General features: G+C 32.0%; 2 protein-coding genes and 1 long non-coding RNA gene across 3 annotated transcripts; 2 read left to right on the forward strand and 1 right to left on the reverse strand.

Moving 5' to 3' along the window:
* The first annotated feature begins 1,880 nt into the window (after positions 1 to 1,880).
* LOC107913806 (50S ribosomal protein HLP, mitochondrial) lies at positions 1,881 to 5,773 on the forward strand. The gene is made up of 3 exons (XM_016842445.2): positions 1,881 to 2,214; positions 2,872 to 2,963; positions 3,361 to 5,773. Exons 1-3 carry the CDS (start codon positions 2,181 to 2,183, stop codon positions 3,733 to 3,735), a joined length of 501 nt encoding a protein of 166 aa, XP_016697934.1. The 5' UTR covers positions 1,881 to 2,180; the 3' UTR covers positions 3,736 to 5,773.
* LOC107913805 (probable inositol transporter 2) lies at positions 3,859 to 6,831 on the reverse strand. The gene is made up of 6 exons (XM_016842444.2): positions 6,446 to 6,831; positions 6,250 to 6,320; positions 5,434 to 5,769; positions 5,239 to 5,346; positions 4,557 to 5,156; positions 3,859 to 4,472 (listed from the first exon to the last, which is right to left on the reverse strand). The coding sequence occupies exons 1-6, from the start codon at positions 6,579 to 6,581 to the stop codon at positions 3,987 to 3,989; spliced, it is 1,737 nt and encodes a 578-aa protein (XP_016697933.1). The 5' UTR covers positions 6,582 to 6,831; the 3' UTR covers positions 3,859 to 3,986.
* Positions 6,832 to 13,152: 6,321 nt separating this feature from the next.
* Positions 13,153 to 14,054, forward strand: LOC121222327 (uncharacterized). Its single transcript, XR_005919566.1, has 2 exons — positions 13,153 to 13,487; positions 13,812 to 14,054. It is a non-coding gene; the product is annotated as an uncharacterized lncRNA (long non-coding RNA).
* The last annotated feature ends 1,262 nt before the right edge of the window (positions 14,055 to 15,316 follow it).

Here is a 15,316-nt window from a genome sequence, read left to right on the forward strand (position 1 = left end):
ACATAAACACTTAATTCACATGTTCACTTTTATCTTTGTTTTCACATATTATTACACACACACACTTTTACTTTCAAAAATCACTTTTGCAGTCCTTAATAAATCTTAGAGGAGTTCAATAATTTTGATACATTGTAGAGATCCAAGCCAAACATGAACTCCCGGGCTATAACGGAACTTTGATAATGGAAACTCCAATAAACACATCACATAACTCAATACTCCTCTCCTAATCCCCTTCGAACTCCCGTATCACCAATTTGGTTCTCGTCTTACCTCCCAACCCCTCTCAACTCCAAAATCATTTCAATATCATATATCATATTTCTTATGAGTTCACTAAGGCATTTATTCACATATCGCTTTCATAAACATATTTGATGTACCACACATATATCACTTTTTTTCATATTACTTTTTCACTTTGAATCACTTAAACACGTTTATTACATTTTTATTTCAATTCATAAAAATACAAACATAGCATGTATTCACAACACTTAGCACTTTAGATTTCAATTCACTATCATTAAGCACTTTACTTTCTTATAATGCTTCACTTAAATATTTTATTTCACTGTTTTAGCACAGAGAGTAACTTTTGAAAACTTTACAATTTAGTCCTTAAATTCATGAAAATTCAATAATCATTATTATATCACTTTACAATTCATTACCATCACTTAACACTTCATTTAAGTCTTTGATCACAATATTGGTTTCACATAACACCTTTTATACACTTTACAATTTAGTCATCTCTATAATAATTTCACTATACTACATCTAGTCAGTTATCGATTTATGACAAATAAATAATTTTCACTCTTTATAATTTAATCCTTAATTTCATGGAATTCATTAATTACCAAATTATCACTTTATCATTTCTTAATTACTAACTTATCTTTAATTTCATATTCACTACTAAATTCAATATACATATTCAATAATCTTAATCATATCTTATTTAATTATTTCATACTAAAATTTAAATAGTCAAATATTCAAATTAAAATAAACTAACTTGAATTCAATTAAGTACTTCTATTTCTTCACTTCAACTTAACCTTTCTCTTCCCTTTTTTTTTTCTTTTCCATTCTTTCCCTTTTATTAGTTCTTTTCTTCAGCTGATGCTTGTTGTCGTTTCACTCCCCAAAGAGTGTAGAAAAATCTATAAATTTCTTTTTATTTTAATTTCATCCTTTTATTTTCAATTTCCAAATCAATTTCAACATTTTTCAACTTTAATTTCCATGGGGATTTTAATCCCATCATCAAGTCCCTACATATCAATGAAAAATGGAAAAATTACATTTAGGTTCCTCCTCCATAAAATGAGAAAATTGACTTTAGCTTCTATACTTTTTCACTTTATTCAATTTAGCCTCTATCTCAATTTTCCAACTCCTTGTTTCAATACATATCCATATCACATTCATAAAAAAACATTTCTTCAAATTTCTCCCATTTTTAGAAATGGTAAATTTTTATCTTTAGTCCTTCAGCTTTCAAAATTTTGCAATTTAGTCCTTATTAAATTTTATTAGTCATAATTTTGCTCTAAATACTTAATTCACCTTTTAAATATTTATCCTTTTTCGAAGATTAAAATTTTGGGGCATTAATAGAGGTGTCAATGGGCTGGTCTGAGGCTCGATTCTAAAAAATCTTTCAAGCCCACGCCTTTTTTAGGTCGACTGACCTCTACCAAAAAGCTGGTTTTACTATTTAAAAATTAATAAATATTAAAATATATTTTTATTTGATATTTTATATATTTTATAATTAAATTTAAAAATATTTATTATTTAAATTTAATTTAGGTGGGGCCATACCAACCTTGACAGATAAAAATCCTTACTCAAGTTCGGCCACCATTGAACAATTCTAGTTAATCTAATTGGACAGGTATCGGGTCTTGGGGCCGTTTCCCTGTTCCTATAATGGGATTCGTTGAGGCTTGTACTTTGCACCCACCATTAGAAAGCCCAAGTAGGCGGCAGCTGTCTTCCTCAACTATTAGTCCATTAAAGTCTTTCTAATGGTGGGCTATGCCTGCTCAACCTCCTTTTGCTCTCAAATCCTGTTAGCTTAACGGTTCTTAGGGTTCTCACTCGTTCACTCAGCTCCCTTTTCCCTTTAACATAAGGTTGGAGAATTAAGCACAAGGAAGAATATGGCTGTAACCTTTGCATCCAGATGCTCCAGGGGTATGTGATATATTTATTGAAATGATTATTTGTCTGCTTTGATGTTATGCTTTTTTGGTCAATGTTTTCTTAATATGGATATCTTCCAATGCATTTCCATCAGTATGAATATAGCCTTGTGCATAAAGTTTTGCTTTTTCTTCAAAAGATTTACATTTTTATTGCTATTGAGGAAAATTCCTTCTTGTTAGCAATGAGTTTGAGCTAAAGGGTTTTAACTATTGAATCTAGGAATTTCTTTGGAGGGATTAGAATGGAGTTTAGTTTGACTTATTGAAGCTTAGGCAAGCTCCATATGAACCTGGGATTTGAATACTGTCTGTTCCTCAACATCATTTCTGTCATTGCCACCAACATGAAGTCTTTTGGTGATTCATTAGCATGTGTTCTCTGATTCTTTTCTTACTTACTTATGCTTCTTTTGATGAGCATTGCTTTAAGAAGCCTCTAGTGTCTTGTTCTTGGTTTCACAATTGATAAGTCTCTGTGGGATCTTGGGTTGAGCTGTTTATGAAATCTGGTGGTTCTTTTCCTGTCAGTTAAGTGTACACATTTTTTTGAAACATAAGATTGAAACACCTATATGTGCTAAATTCTTTTGGGTATCTAGTTTTGTTTCCTTTCCCTAGCTTCTCATTGGTTCTATGTCACATACAGTGGGCCGTTCATTGATGGGTGGTCTTGGAAACAACCTCTCTAATTTACGAAGCACATCAAGTGAGATTACATGTAGCAGTTTCTTGTCTCAGGTTATTATGGTTTCTAGCATGATATTTCTTTTAAGCTTGTACCGTGATGTATGAAATACGATCACATGGAGCTGACGAAAATCGAGATATATTCTCCCACTTTTTTGGATATAGACCAGCACGTGGAAAAAGGGTTCACAAGGTTGATCATTATGCCACTTGTTACTGGCTAAAATTTGAAGCTATGCATGTCTTTATCATGTAAATGGTTTCAAGAGATATGCCTTGACAATTAAAACGACATCAAGTCTGCAATGAACTTTCCCTTTATTTTAGTTGTTGGATTTTATACAGTATGTGGTGTATGATCAACAATCCCGGCATGGCTTTATGATGTTTGCCTTTATGATATATCATATTCTATAGGTAATCTCTGTATTTTCTTTATATTCTGCAGCAACAAAGGACTTTTATTCAGATGAGAACTGTTCTTAAAGTAGTGGACAACTCCGGGGCGAAGAAGGTGATGTGCATACAAGCTTTAAAGGGGAAGAAAGGGGCAAGATTGGGAGACACCATAATTGCATCGGTAAAAGAAGCCATGCCTAATGGAAAGGTGAAGAAAGGGAAGGTGGTATATGGTGTGGTTGTACGTGCCGCCATGCAGAGAGGTCGTTGCGATGGGAGTGAGGTCAAGTTTGATGATAATGCAGTTGTTCTTGTTGAGAAGCAAGGACAGCCAATAGGGACCAGAGTATTTGGGCCAGTTCCTCATGAGCTGAGGCAGAAAAAGCATGTCAAGATCTTAACTTTGGCAGAACACATTGCCTGAGGCATGAATCCTTCATTGTCCAAGCATTCAGATGTATTCATGATCATGCATGGAGACTGCATAACACTGAAATTAGGATTTATTTTTCATCTTTGTTTTCCTATAGAGAATGGAGATTGTAGAGAAAGCAAAAGCAGATTTCATTATCAAATTAATTCCACTATTGCTGAATGTAGTGTTCAAATTTTCAGGGTTTGGTATATTTTTACATTTCAGCATTCTTCCTAGGGATTTGACTACTTAATACTTATTCACACTGCTTGGCTCTTCTTTTCTTGTGGTTTCTGACTTTTCTCCCAGAACCTGAAGTGCAAACTTCTAGTTTCCAACATCTTCTCAATCTCCTCAATAGGCAGCCCTTTTGTTTCTGGCACATAGACAATTACAAAGAGTAAGCCTACCACAGAGATGACTCCAAATATTAGGAATGTCCAGGAAGTCCCTATTGCTTCCGTAAGCGATAAAAATGACTGAGCCACGATGAGATTCGAGATCCAGTTAGCAGTTGCAGCAATCCCACCACATACACCTCTGAACCTGAGGGGATAAATCTCTGAGTTGACTATCCATGGTGCAGTCCCCATTCCTGGGGAGAAGAATATGATGTAGAGAGCTAGACCGACCAGTGCAAGCCATCCGTATTTGCTCGGACATCCCCTTGTGTACCATAGCCTACTTTCATCATGACACAGATCCTTAACTGTGTCATTTGAGAGCAGACATGCTCCTGGCAGTAGCTGCAATAACAACAAAAATCCAATCAACGAAGGGAAAACAAATACGAGACTTCGTAAAAATATAGAAATATCATGTGATTTAACCTTGTCTGTTGGTGAAGCACAGAATCCACAATCTGGAGATGAAGCCTTCAAACACTTCATGCAGTCCCAAGCACCGGGGTTTGTAGCTGAACTGTAATCAGGACATGTATAATTTGAAAAGTGAGATGTTTGAATCCGGCTAACCATTGGAGTGTGGGATGTGGTCTCATGGAAAACTCCTGCTAGAAGACCAAGTGAAATTGCTACTCCAAACAAACTGATCAGTAGCAGCTTCTTCCTCCCAGTCCTGTCAATGAAGTATATACTTACAATGGAGCCTAAGGCGTTGAGGCCGGCGGTGACAAGGGAAAGGAGAAGTGCTGTTTTGTTAGAGGCAAAACCAGCTAACTGAACAATGGTGGGACTGTAATACATGACTGTGTTAATGCCAACAAATTGTTGGAAAACTTGGAGACCAACACCAGCTATGAGCCCTCTCCTCACTGTTTTGGTTTTCAACAGTTTCATCATGTTTATTTTTGCACACCCTTCTTCCCTGATTTCAGCCTCAACCGATTCTTTCAAATCTTGAATTTCTTTTTCAACATCATCAGCTGGGTAAATTTTCCTCAATATCACTTTGGCTTCTTCTTCTCTTCCCTGTTAACAGTGAATCAATCAAAAGGCTGAATACTTGAACATCGAGTTAACAATTCCGGGTTTTTAGAATACGATCATGTACCTTGCGGAATAGCCAACGGGGTGATTCTGGAAGAAGCAACATGAGAATGAACTGCAAAAGTGCCGGAAGACCTGCAATCCCGAGCATCCACCTCCACGTCCCTGGTGCCTGGAAAAAGAAAAAATGTCATCAAAGTTCAACACCTTAACCTCCATTTCCCTTCCAATTGTTCGTATGTTACTATCAGCAGCTTACATTAGTAAAAGCCAAGTTGATGAGGTAAGAGAGGAACTGGCCACCGGTGATAAGAAATCCATTGGTACTAACAAGGGCACCACGGATTTTCGCAGGGGATGCTTCGGAAATATAAAGAGGAGATGTCATCGATGCCATTCCAACGCCAAGTCCCACAAAAACTCGGCCTACGATAAGCAGAGCAGGGTTAGGGGCAGAAGCCATTACCACAGCTCCAATAAAAAACAGGAAATCAGCAATAAGGATTGCCATTCTCCTTCCGAACCGATCATTCATCCACCCTCCGACCGCAGCTCCTATTATGGCTCCGGCAACTGCCATACTCACTATACTTTCCTGTGTACATGTATATAAAATCAGAACAATTTTAGCCAGCTTAGGAACCAGTACATTAGTTGTCACATGGAAGTCCTAGACATTGTTACTTCACATGTTCTTGTCAAGTTCCCTCATGCTCTGTTTGGGAACTTAACTTTTAAAATTTTGGATCAACTTTAGGCAATCTTTAAGCATTTAGTTGTGGGCCTATGGTACTTCCCATTAAGTGAAACCCATTTTTATCACCCCCAGAAAACTCTGACAACAAAACAAACAGTTTCCCTGAATCAGAAAAAATAAACCAGTGTTTAAGCAAACCATACAATTGCAAGTTAACAAATTTAACAAGCAATTCTTTAGATAAAACCAACAAATTGCTTAACCATTGTCCAAAAATGAACGGATTCACCAAGAAATTCAGACAAGAACCAGAAAAGATGTACACCCCCAAAAAAACAACAAAAGTAGAAGCAAAAAATTGTAAGTAAATCATGTAACCTGTAAAACAGTTTGTCGATCCACAGACTTGAAATCATCTCTGATGTAAAGCAAAGCACCTGATATCACGCCTGCAATACCAAGAGGTAAAAAAAAAGGGGGGGGGGACATTTTGAGAACCCAAAAAACAAAACAAAACAAAAAACTAAAAGATGCATGTATAAGATTAAGGTTAAGGTAAGGAAGGAAAATGAACCGGTGTCATAGCCGAAAAGAAGTCCACCAATCCCAGCAGAGAAAGCAAGGCGAAGAACATAAGGATTTTTCCATGTCAGAGAGAAACATTCCTTGAAAGCTGAGGCATCAGTGCCTGTATGTACCACTCCTTCCATAGTGTTTTTTTTTTTTTGCTGTATAAATTAATATTCTACTTCTCCAAACAGACCAAGATGGAAAAATGTTTACATAAGGATATAGAGAAAAGAAGAAGACTCAAAAGAGTGAAGTTCTTTTTGTGTGTGCTTTCCTAGAAAATAGAGAGAAAATGAAGGAAAAATGGGAGATGGGAGGATTATAAATTGGGATTATCCAGCAGAAGTCAATACACGACCGACTTTGTCGTATGCTTGCTTAAGTTCATAAGCCTTAAATCTTTATCATTTGGACCCTTTTTATTTTCAATCTCTTAATATTTTAATAATTTAAAATAATTCAAAATTAAAATAAAAAATAGCGTTATTACTTATTACGCCCTCACAAGATTGATGATCGATAAAGCATCAATAAAAAAAATCTTATTGTTATAAAATAAAGAGAGATAGGAGAATAAAGAATAAAGAAAATATGAAAGCAATAGAGAATGTACTTTATTAATTAAAGAGATAATTTATAATGCTTCATCGCATAAGAAGCATAAAAGAAGTAGAGTTTAATTCTAATAACTGTTAGAATTTAAAGTATACTAAAATTTTATCTTGATCATGATGGACATCCATTTAATAAGATATTCATAACACTTATAATGTTTTAAGCGTTAAAACAATATTGATAGTGAGTGAAATAGTAATCTTAGATTGACAATAACGAATAAAAAATGAACAATTAATAGTAAAAATATGTAAATTTTATGATGTTTTTGATTGGTTAAAGCATTTGTCATCACTATTTTTAACCTTATCGAAAGTAAACACTAAACCTAAATCAACTTTCATTACGTTAACAATACATTAATTTTCATCTAATCATATAATTTTAAAATTACTTTTAGTACCATAAATTTAATTTAGTCGTTGAAATTCTAAACTACTTTTCTTAAAAAGATTTAATGCAAGAATGTCTTTTCAAAAATAAGGTAACAATTATTTATAAAGAAAATTCCAAAAATATTATAAAAAAAAGAAATTACCCACTTTTTTCCATATATTTAAATTAAAGTTATAAAATTCTATATATTGTCAATGCATAAATGTATGTATGTATGAATTACAGTATTCGGATAACTAAATAAAAATCCAAAACCTCTCCTGTTTCTTTTAGATATCACTCCCTCTTTTAGCTTTCTTTTCATTTCATAATCATATTTTGGTATTTCTATTTAAAAAAAACAGTATATTTAAAGCCCATGTCTAAATTGTTAATTGGGAAAAAAATTTAAAAAAGAATTTGGGTATTTTATTTTTAAGTATTAAAGTACCTTTATTATATGAACTTATTAGAAGGCACTTTTGCCTGCTTTAATGAATTTTGGAATTAAAATGTAATTCAATATATAACCCATAGTTCTTTCTCTCTTTTAGAGATTATTTTGTTTATTCCAAGGATTCCCCAAAACACCATTATTGATTGTTAAAATTTCATGTTGAGGATACATTGTTTCTATGTTAGTGCAATATTTTCACTTGTAAACTATGATTTTTTAGAATCTTGAAGTAGATGAAATGATTTTTATTGGATGCAAGAACAAAAGTTCATGATTGTTGATTAGTGGAAGAAGTAGGATTCGCGAGGAATCACTGGGCAAGCTGGAGGTAGTCATTCAGGGAGGTTAACCACACATTCATCTAATCTCCTAGTTTTTTTGTTAAGAATGTGATCTTTTTTTCATCAAACCCCATGTGGGTTCAGCTACTCCACACTACCGAATCAGAATGAATGACAAGATCTGTCCTATCACAAGCATCCTTGTCCCATCAAAGATAGTAGGCTCACGCATTCTGCAATAATGACTCAATTATCAACAAACATTTTGGTTAAGGTAATTTATTTTAGTATTTTTTTTGTTTAGTTGGTGGCTAATATTATTACGTTGATATTTTATTAAAAAAATAAAATAAAATTATTTATAAAATTATTACGTGAAAGCGTTATTAATTTAATATGATATGTTTATTCAATTTTGTTTGTACGGATATATTGAAACGATTTCATTGTTTAGAGCAATCGATCACATTGTTACGATGATTAACGTGCTGGTAAAAATAATTGCTACTTGCTATTCACGGTTATTTTATAAATTTGCATGTTATTAATATTTTAATAGCATATTTAACTAGTATTGTTGATTTAATGGAGTAACATTTTGTACCGGCTCAACATCCGCTAACTTAGCGAACAACTTAACTGGTTTAACGTTGCCAGACAAGTAATACAATGTGATCATAGTATCCACATCATCATCCTCTACAAGTTGTATCTCCCTATATTTGCAAGGACTTGACTAAACTGGAGAATAGTAGAATAGTAAAATAGTCTGAACATCCTCCTTCCACAACGTCGAACAATTTTCACACCAATCTTTTGTTTGATTTCATAAAATTTTAGAACTCTTGTTAAACCTCAATCCTATTTGATAGCGCGATTCAAATCTACAACTAACTTCTGTACGACAAATTACCCCATTGAAATGGACTTATACGAAAAAGGTTATTCATCTTCTATACTAGATTTGTAAAATAAATTAAATATATATAAATTAGTTGCTATTAAAACCATCTACACCCCTATTAAAGCAATAAAAAAAACTTAGTATCAAAGAACATAATTTGCATGTAATATTAGAAATTATTATTAATATATAGTCACATAATTATATATATAATAAAATAAAATGAAAATACATAAAAAAAAATTACAAATTAACATTATCAACTCAATTCTTGATCTTCAAACTTGATTTTTAATATTTATATGGACTCAAGTTTAAAACTTTTGCTACTGTTTTAAATTTAAGATTTCTCTGGTTTAACTTTAACAAATAAATTATATTTCTCTTAATTTGTTTTAGATTTGATGAACAACAACATATTTGACACCATTGCCATGATGTATAGACCAGCACGCAACTCCAACATGTCAACTCTTTTTTTTTTTGAATTTTTCCGTCAATGTATCAAATAGCATCACTAAAATAATTATTTTTTTAAAATATATCTTCAATATTTATTTAGTATTTAAAGAAAATACAAAAGATTTTAAGTCTCGCCTAATAAAGTGGCGACACCACTTATATTTTTTTACTTCCTAAAATACTTGGCTCATGATGAGATGCTTCTGAAGTTGGTGTCACCTGACACATTAACGGTATTTAAAAACACTGTTCAAAACATATCATTCTCGTAAATAATCTGCTCTTTTTTATTTTTTAAGTATTTCAGGGAAAAAAACCGATGAACAATATTAGTTTCTTTTTGTGGCTTTGTAGTTTCTTGCCTCTCTTTTTTTTTGTGGCTAATAATTAAATGAATCAGCATCCAAAATTTGTTTTCGCCTTCTCGCTGCTACTAGAAATTGCTGTACCCTTTCATATGATAAACAACAAATGGACAAAGGCTTGCAAAATTGTGTAATTTTTTTTAGCATTATAAACTAGAAAAAAAAGAGTGATACTGACCTTAAATCCTGAGATATTATGCCAATAAACAATAATTTTATTACTTTCGATTTTACTGGTGGAAATAATATAATTTAAAATATGGGATAAATTATTATTTTTATTAACAATGCTTAACATGTTTAATAAACATGGAATAATTGTTGCAAAAAAAATGGAATAATGTAATAAACATGAAATGTTTGAATAAAGATTTACGCACATGTATAATATATGGATAATATTTGTATTTATATTTATGTTTATACGGCTCATAGACGAATTATGCAGGATCTTTTGCAAATGTTGTACCATTATTTGGCTCAAAGGAAAATTAAAAGAGAGAAAATCAAAATTTTTAGGGTAAAATTATTATTTGGGACTTGAACTTGTCAATTAATTTTACATTGGAGTTTGAATTTTTTTATCTAAATTAAATTTGACAATTGTTCTTTCTGCCTTAATTATTTTGTTAAAATTAATCTTTAAATTTGATAATTGTTTTTTCATTGGGACCTTAACTTTTTTGATATTTCCTTACAAACTTTAAAGTTCGTGTGTTAACATGAGAACAATTACTAAATTTAAAGGTAAATTTACACACACAAAAATTGAAACCTCAATGTGAAGATAGGTATCTAACTCAAGTCCTAAATGGTGATTTCACCATGTTCTAAAAGAGAAAGATATAATACGAAAAAGGGTTTTAATGTGAATATTATACTAATTAATCAGTCAACTTTCAGTGTTTAAAGTAATTGAAAGCTGTTATCACATTTTTCAAAGGAAGATGACATCAGGAGGAGACTAATATGTATGCCAATACGACACTCTTTTAAAGATTAATAATTTTCAAATTAATTAAAATATAATTTACACCTATAATAAATAGGTTCTTTTAGTTATCTTCATGAATTTCGTGTATTACAAGTTTAGGAAAAAATGGTATAAAACGTTACTCCATTATATTAATATTTTTATTTTAAATTTTAGTATTTTTATCTTGAAAATAATCAAATCCAAATAAAAATCTTGAAACCCAAGATGAAATTACTGATTTAGCATTAAATTATTAGAAATGAATAATATTTTTATTTTATACAATCTTTTTTCTACAAGTTGAAATGAATATCGATAGTTTTGTTATTTCTAAGTAGAGAGAGGATTGTGTGAAACGAGACGCCATACCATCTTGTATTATTTTTTAATTATTTAATGATTGTTGACACCATTTTTTTGATAAAAACGGGGTCGACTTGGATTTTGAAAATAGAATGAAAATGGGAGTCGCCACCAATCTTTTTTTGATGAGGTGTGATCGGGTCACCTCGAAAAGTGATTGTTTTTAATAAACGATTTAATTTTTATTAAAACAAAGATTTTGGTCTATGAAATTCAAAAAAACGGGTTCGGGAGTCGGTTACGCACGAGGAAGGATTAGCACCCTCGATACGCCCAAAATTGGTACCTAGTTGATTAATTAGTGTCTTAGTGTCGAAAATTGAAAATTTGAAGAGTTTTAAAAATACGATCCTTAAAAGAAACTCTGATAACGTGAATTGAAATATAAGATTCTCTTGTTCCGAAGGAATATCACATCCAGCACGTTAGGACACGATACTCTAAACCATCGAAACCAAGATCACCTTATAGTTTAATGAAACCATACTTTGAAGCTTTAAGAGGATATTTGGCTATTTAGTCGAACGAGAAATCGAAACCCAGCACGTTAGGGCACGTTTTCTCGATTTTCCAAACGCGAAATATTGCCTTATTTAAAAGTTTAAAAAGGATATTTGGCTATTTGGTCGAACGAGAAATCAAAACCCAGCACGTTAGGGCACGTTTTCTCGATTTTCCAAACGCGAAATATTGCCTTATTTAGAAAATTTTTCCTTTTGATGTTTGGTGTTAATGCTTGACAAAACAATAACGAATACGACAAGGTAAGCAAAGTAAAGTGAGTAACAACAATACAATAGGCAAAATGAAATGACGAGGCGATTACATAAACAAAGCAAACAAATAAATAAATAGAACTAACATTTTAGAAAAAGCACAAGTATACATGAATAAATAAACAAACACCAAATAACAATGATGACAATAAATACAATTATGTAAAAATGTATATGCATGTATAATTTTAAGCCATAAAAATAAGAAATGCATATAAATTATAGAATATGAAAACATAGATAAATATATACATATATAAAAAATCGGTAAGTATTATAAAAATAAAAATGTAAATATGTGTTTATATATATTTACAAATTGTGATAATATAAAATATATGTATGTGAATTATAAAATATGTGAAATATACAAAAAGTATTTTTAAGAATATAAAGAATATATATAAGTATGTATATGATGTAAAATATGTATAAATATATGTAAGTATATAAGAATTATGAAATATGAAAAATATATTTAAGTATGTATAAGTACGTATATATACATATATATGAATTAAGATGTATGTATTTATGCCTATATCTATGTATACATAAAAATATGAAATATAAAATATAAAAAGTATATTTATAATAAATGAAAAGTATGTACGTAAATATATATTATAAAAATGTATCAACAATTTGAAATTATGAATATTAAAATATTTTAATATAATAATATATAAGATGATGACATATAAATTTAAACCAAATAAATAAAATAAAAAACTTGAGATAAATACTAGTTAATCTAAAATAGTTTAAAATAAAATATATAAAAGAAAGTCTTAAATAATAAAAAAGACAGTTTAAAAATATATAAAAATAGTGTTAAAAGGATCAATGGTGCAATTGAAATCATAATAAAACAAAGGGGATAAATATAAAAAAACAAAGAGGAAAAAGGGACCAATTCGCCACGCGCTGAAAGTATCAGGGAGCGAAGAAGAAAATATCCCAAACCCCGTTAGACGCGGCATTTCAAGGCGAGTGATCGCACATAGTCAGAGGACCTGCTTGAAGCAGAGACAAAACTCGCGGGCCAAATCGAAAGAAAAAAATGCTCAGATTGCATCTCAGCGCCGAATGGAGGGACCAAACGCGCAAATTACCCATTAGGTAAGAATGCGCAGGTCTTCCCCTCAAATGGCGCCTTTTTATTTGGTGCATTTAAGAAAAATTCTCATTCTTGCCTCTGTTTTCTTTTTCCTTTTTTAGTTTCAAAATCATTCCCTTTTTTTCAAACACCGACCCTTGGGTTTCTTAGCCTCCAGTGCACCGCCGCCGCAGCCATGAAGACCGGTGGCCGACGACGGAGGAAAAGAGGTGAAAGACCTCGGCCTTAGAATACCCCGAGGGCTGAACCCTTCAACCTTAAACAAGAAAAGAGGAAGATTCTCAGCACCCTCTAGATCCGGCGGTCGCAAAGGAGGAGAACCCTCCGTGAGCCGGATCCCTGCGCTTCCTCGGTAAGTCCCCTCTCCCCTTTTTATTTTCACGTTTTCTTTGTAAAAATTTCGTAAAAAAATGCGTAGATAAATAAATGAAATAAATAAATGATAGATGATAAGAAACGGAAATCAGAAAAACTAAAGAAAACAATCAGATTTCTATCAACCTTTTAGAATCTCAGTTCTGTATTTCTTGATTCACTGATGTGTGTTCGTAAAAAAAACAACGGTGAGATTCGGGCTTTTATAGCCGAATCAAAATGATTTTTTCTTCTTTATTATCTGTTAACTATTATTATTGCTCGCGTGCTTCCTTTTTGCCATTATATTTAATTTTCGCAGGTGTCAGACGCGTGGACGACCGGTGGTAGGCGAGCCTTGGGCGGTGGCGGCGTGTGAGGAGCTGGAGCGGCGTACCTGGCAGAGGTGTGCATGCGGCTAGGGCTAGGTTTTTTTTTGCTGAAACAAATTTTAATTTACTGGGCTTTGGGCTGTAATTTTTGGGTTATTTTCATTTGTTTTGGGTCTTTAGGCCTAGGTCAAAATTGACCTGTTACAATGATATTTTAGTAAATTTTTATATCACATAATTTTGGTAATTTTTTTTAGCTTGAACCCCAAACCCATAATCTAGAACCCTAAACTTTAAATTCGAACCTTGAACCAAAAGATCACGTTTAAGGTTCAAGATTCGAGGTTCGAAGTTTAAGGTTTATGGTTCAAATTAGAAAAATTACTAAAATTATATATCAATGACATAAAAAATTATTAATTAATTAAAAAATATAAAATAACGTGACATCTTTTTCATACAATTTATTCTCTTTCTAAGTAATCGTTTAATGTAGAACCGAATTATATAATTCAATCAATTCACTTATTTTTAAACCCGTTTGATTATGGTGGTAAATGATTGTGACATTAAATGGCAACAATAAATATTTTAATGTATTAATTTGTGCTTATGAATAGATAATGTACTTTACAAATATTTTCATGTGACAACAAACTTTGGCATAAAATAATGATTATACTAAGCATTCTCCCAATCAGAGCTTGGCATCAGTAAAATCCAAATAAAATGTATAACAAAGCATGCTTGCCCATGTACCATTTTCTCCTATATTCTGCAATCTACGTACAATTCACCATCAAAGGCAAGCATAGCAGAAAACCAATACACATATATACATATGATTCCAGGGAAAAACAAATCCCAGCAGCAATTTGTCTCTGTCCCATCAGATTTGATGTTTTTTTTTTGGCAAAGGTGTAATGGACCATGCGCATGAACCATGTCTTTTACAATCATCACCATAACACAAATGGCCTACAGCTGAACCGGAGACCAAAGATATTGTGACCAAATTGGATTTTTCTTGAGAAATTGCAGAGTCCCAGATTCCTTTCTTTTTAGCTATATATTACTCTTTTTTATGAGTATTTGACCCTTTGAAGTCTTGGTGATGATGATGATATTCATCTTTCAATCCAAAAAGCAAAACCCTTTTTTCTTTATAAAGAAATTTTATGTCACTTTCATTTGCCCTACTTGGCTTGGACTATGTAAGCTGCAAAGATGTTACAACTTTGGTTAAATTAAAACACATTTAATCATGAAAAATACATAAATGGATTTTTGCTTTTGTCTTCTACGGTAATGGGAGTGAAAGGAAATTTTTGCCTTTGATTTATTATCTCAAAATTTTAGAGCATCTCACAGTTGATAAGCACTGGTAAAATAAAGTAAAGTGAGATAAATTGATTTTCAAAGCTTTTAAAAAAAAATCATGTCATTGCTTTGTTAAAAAGCCAGAAGTTTTCCTATCAATATTTGGAGTAGCACT

This window comes from Gossypium hirsutum, chromosome D10, assembly GCF_007990345.1.
Source record: "Gossypium hirsutum isolate 1008001.06 chromosome D10, Gossypium_hirsutum_v2.1, whole genome shotgun sequence".
NCBI lineage: Eukaryota > Viridiplantae > Streptophyta > Magnoliopsida > Malvales > Malvaceae > Gossypium > Gossypium hirsutum.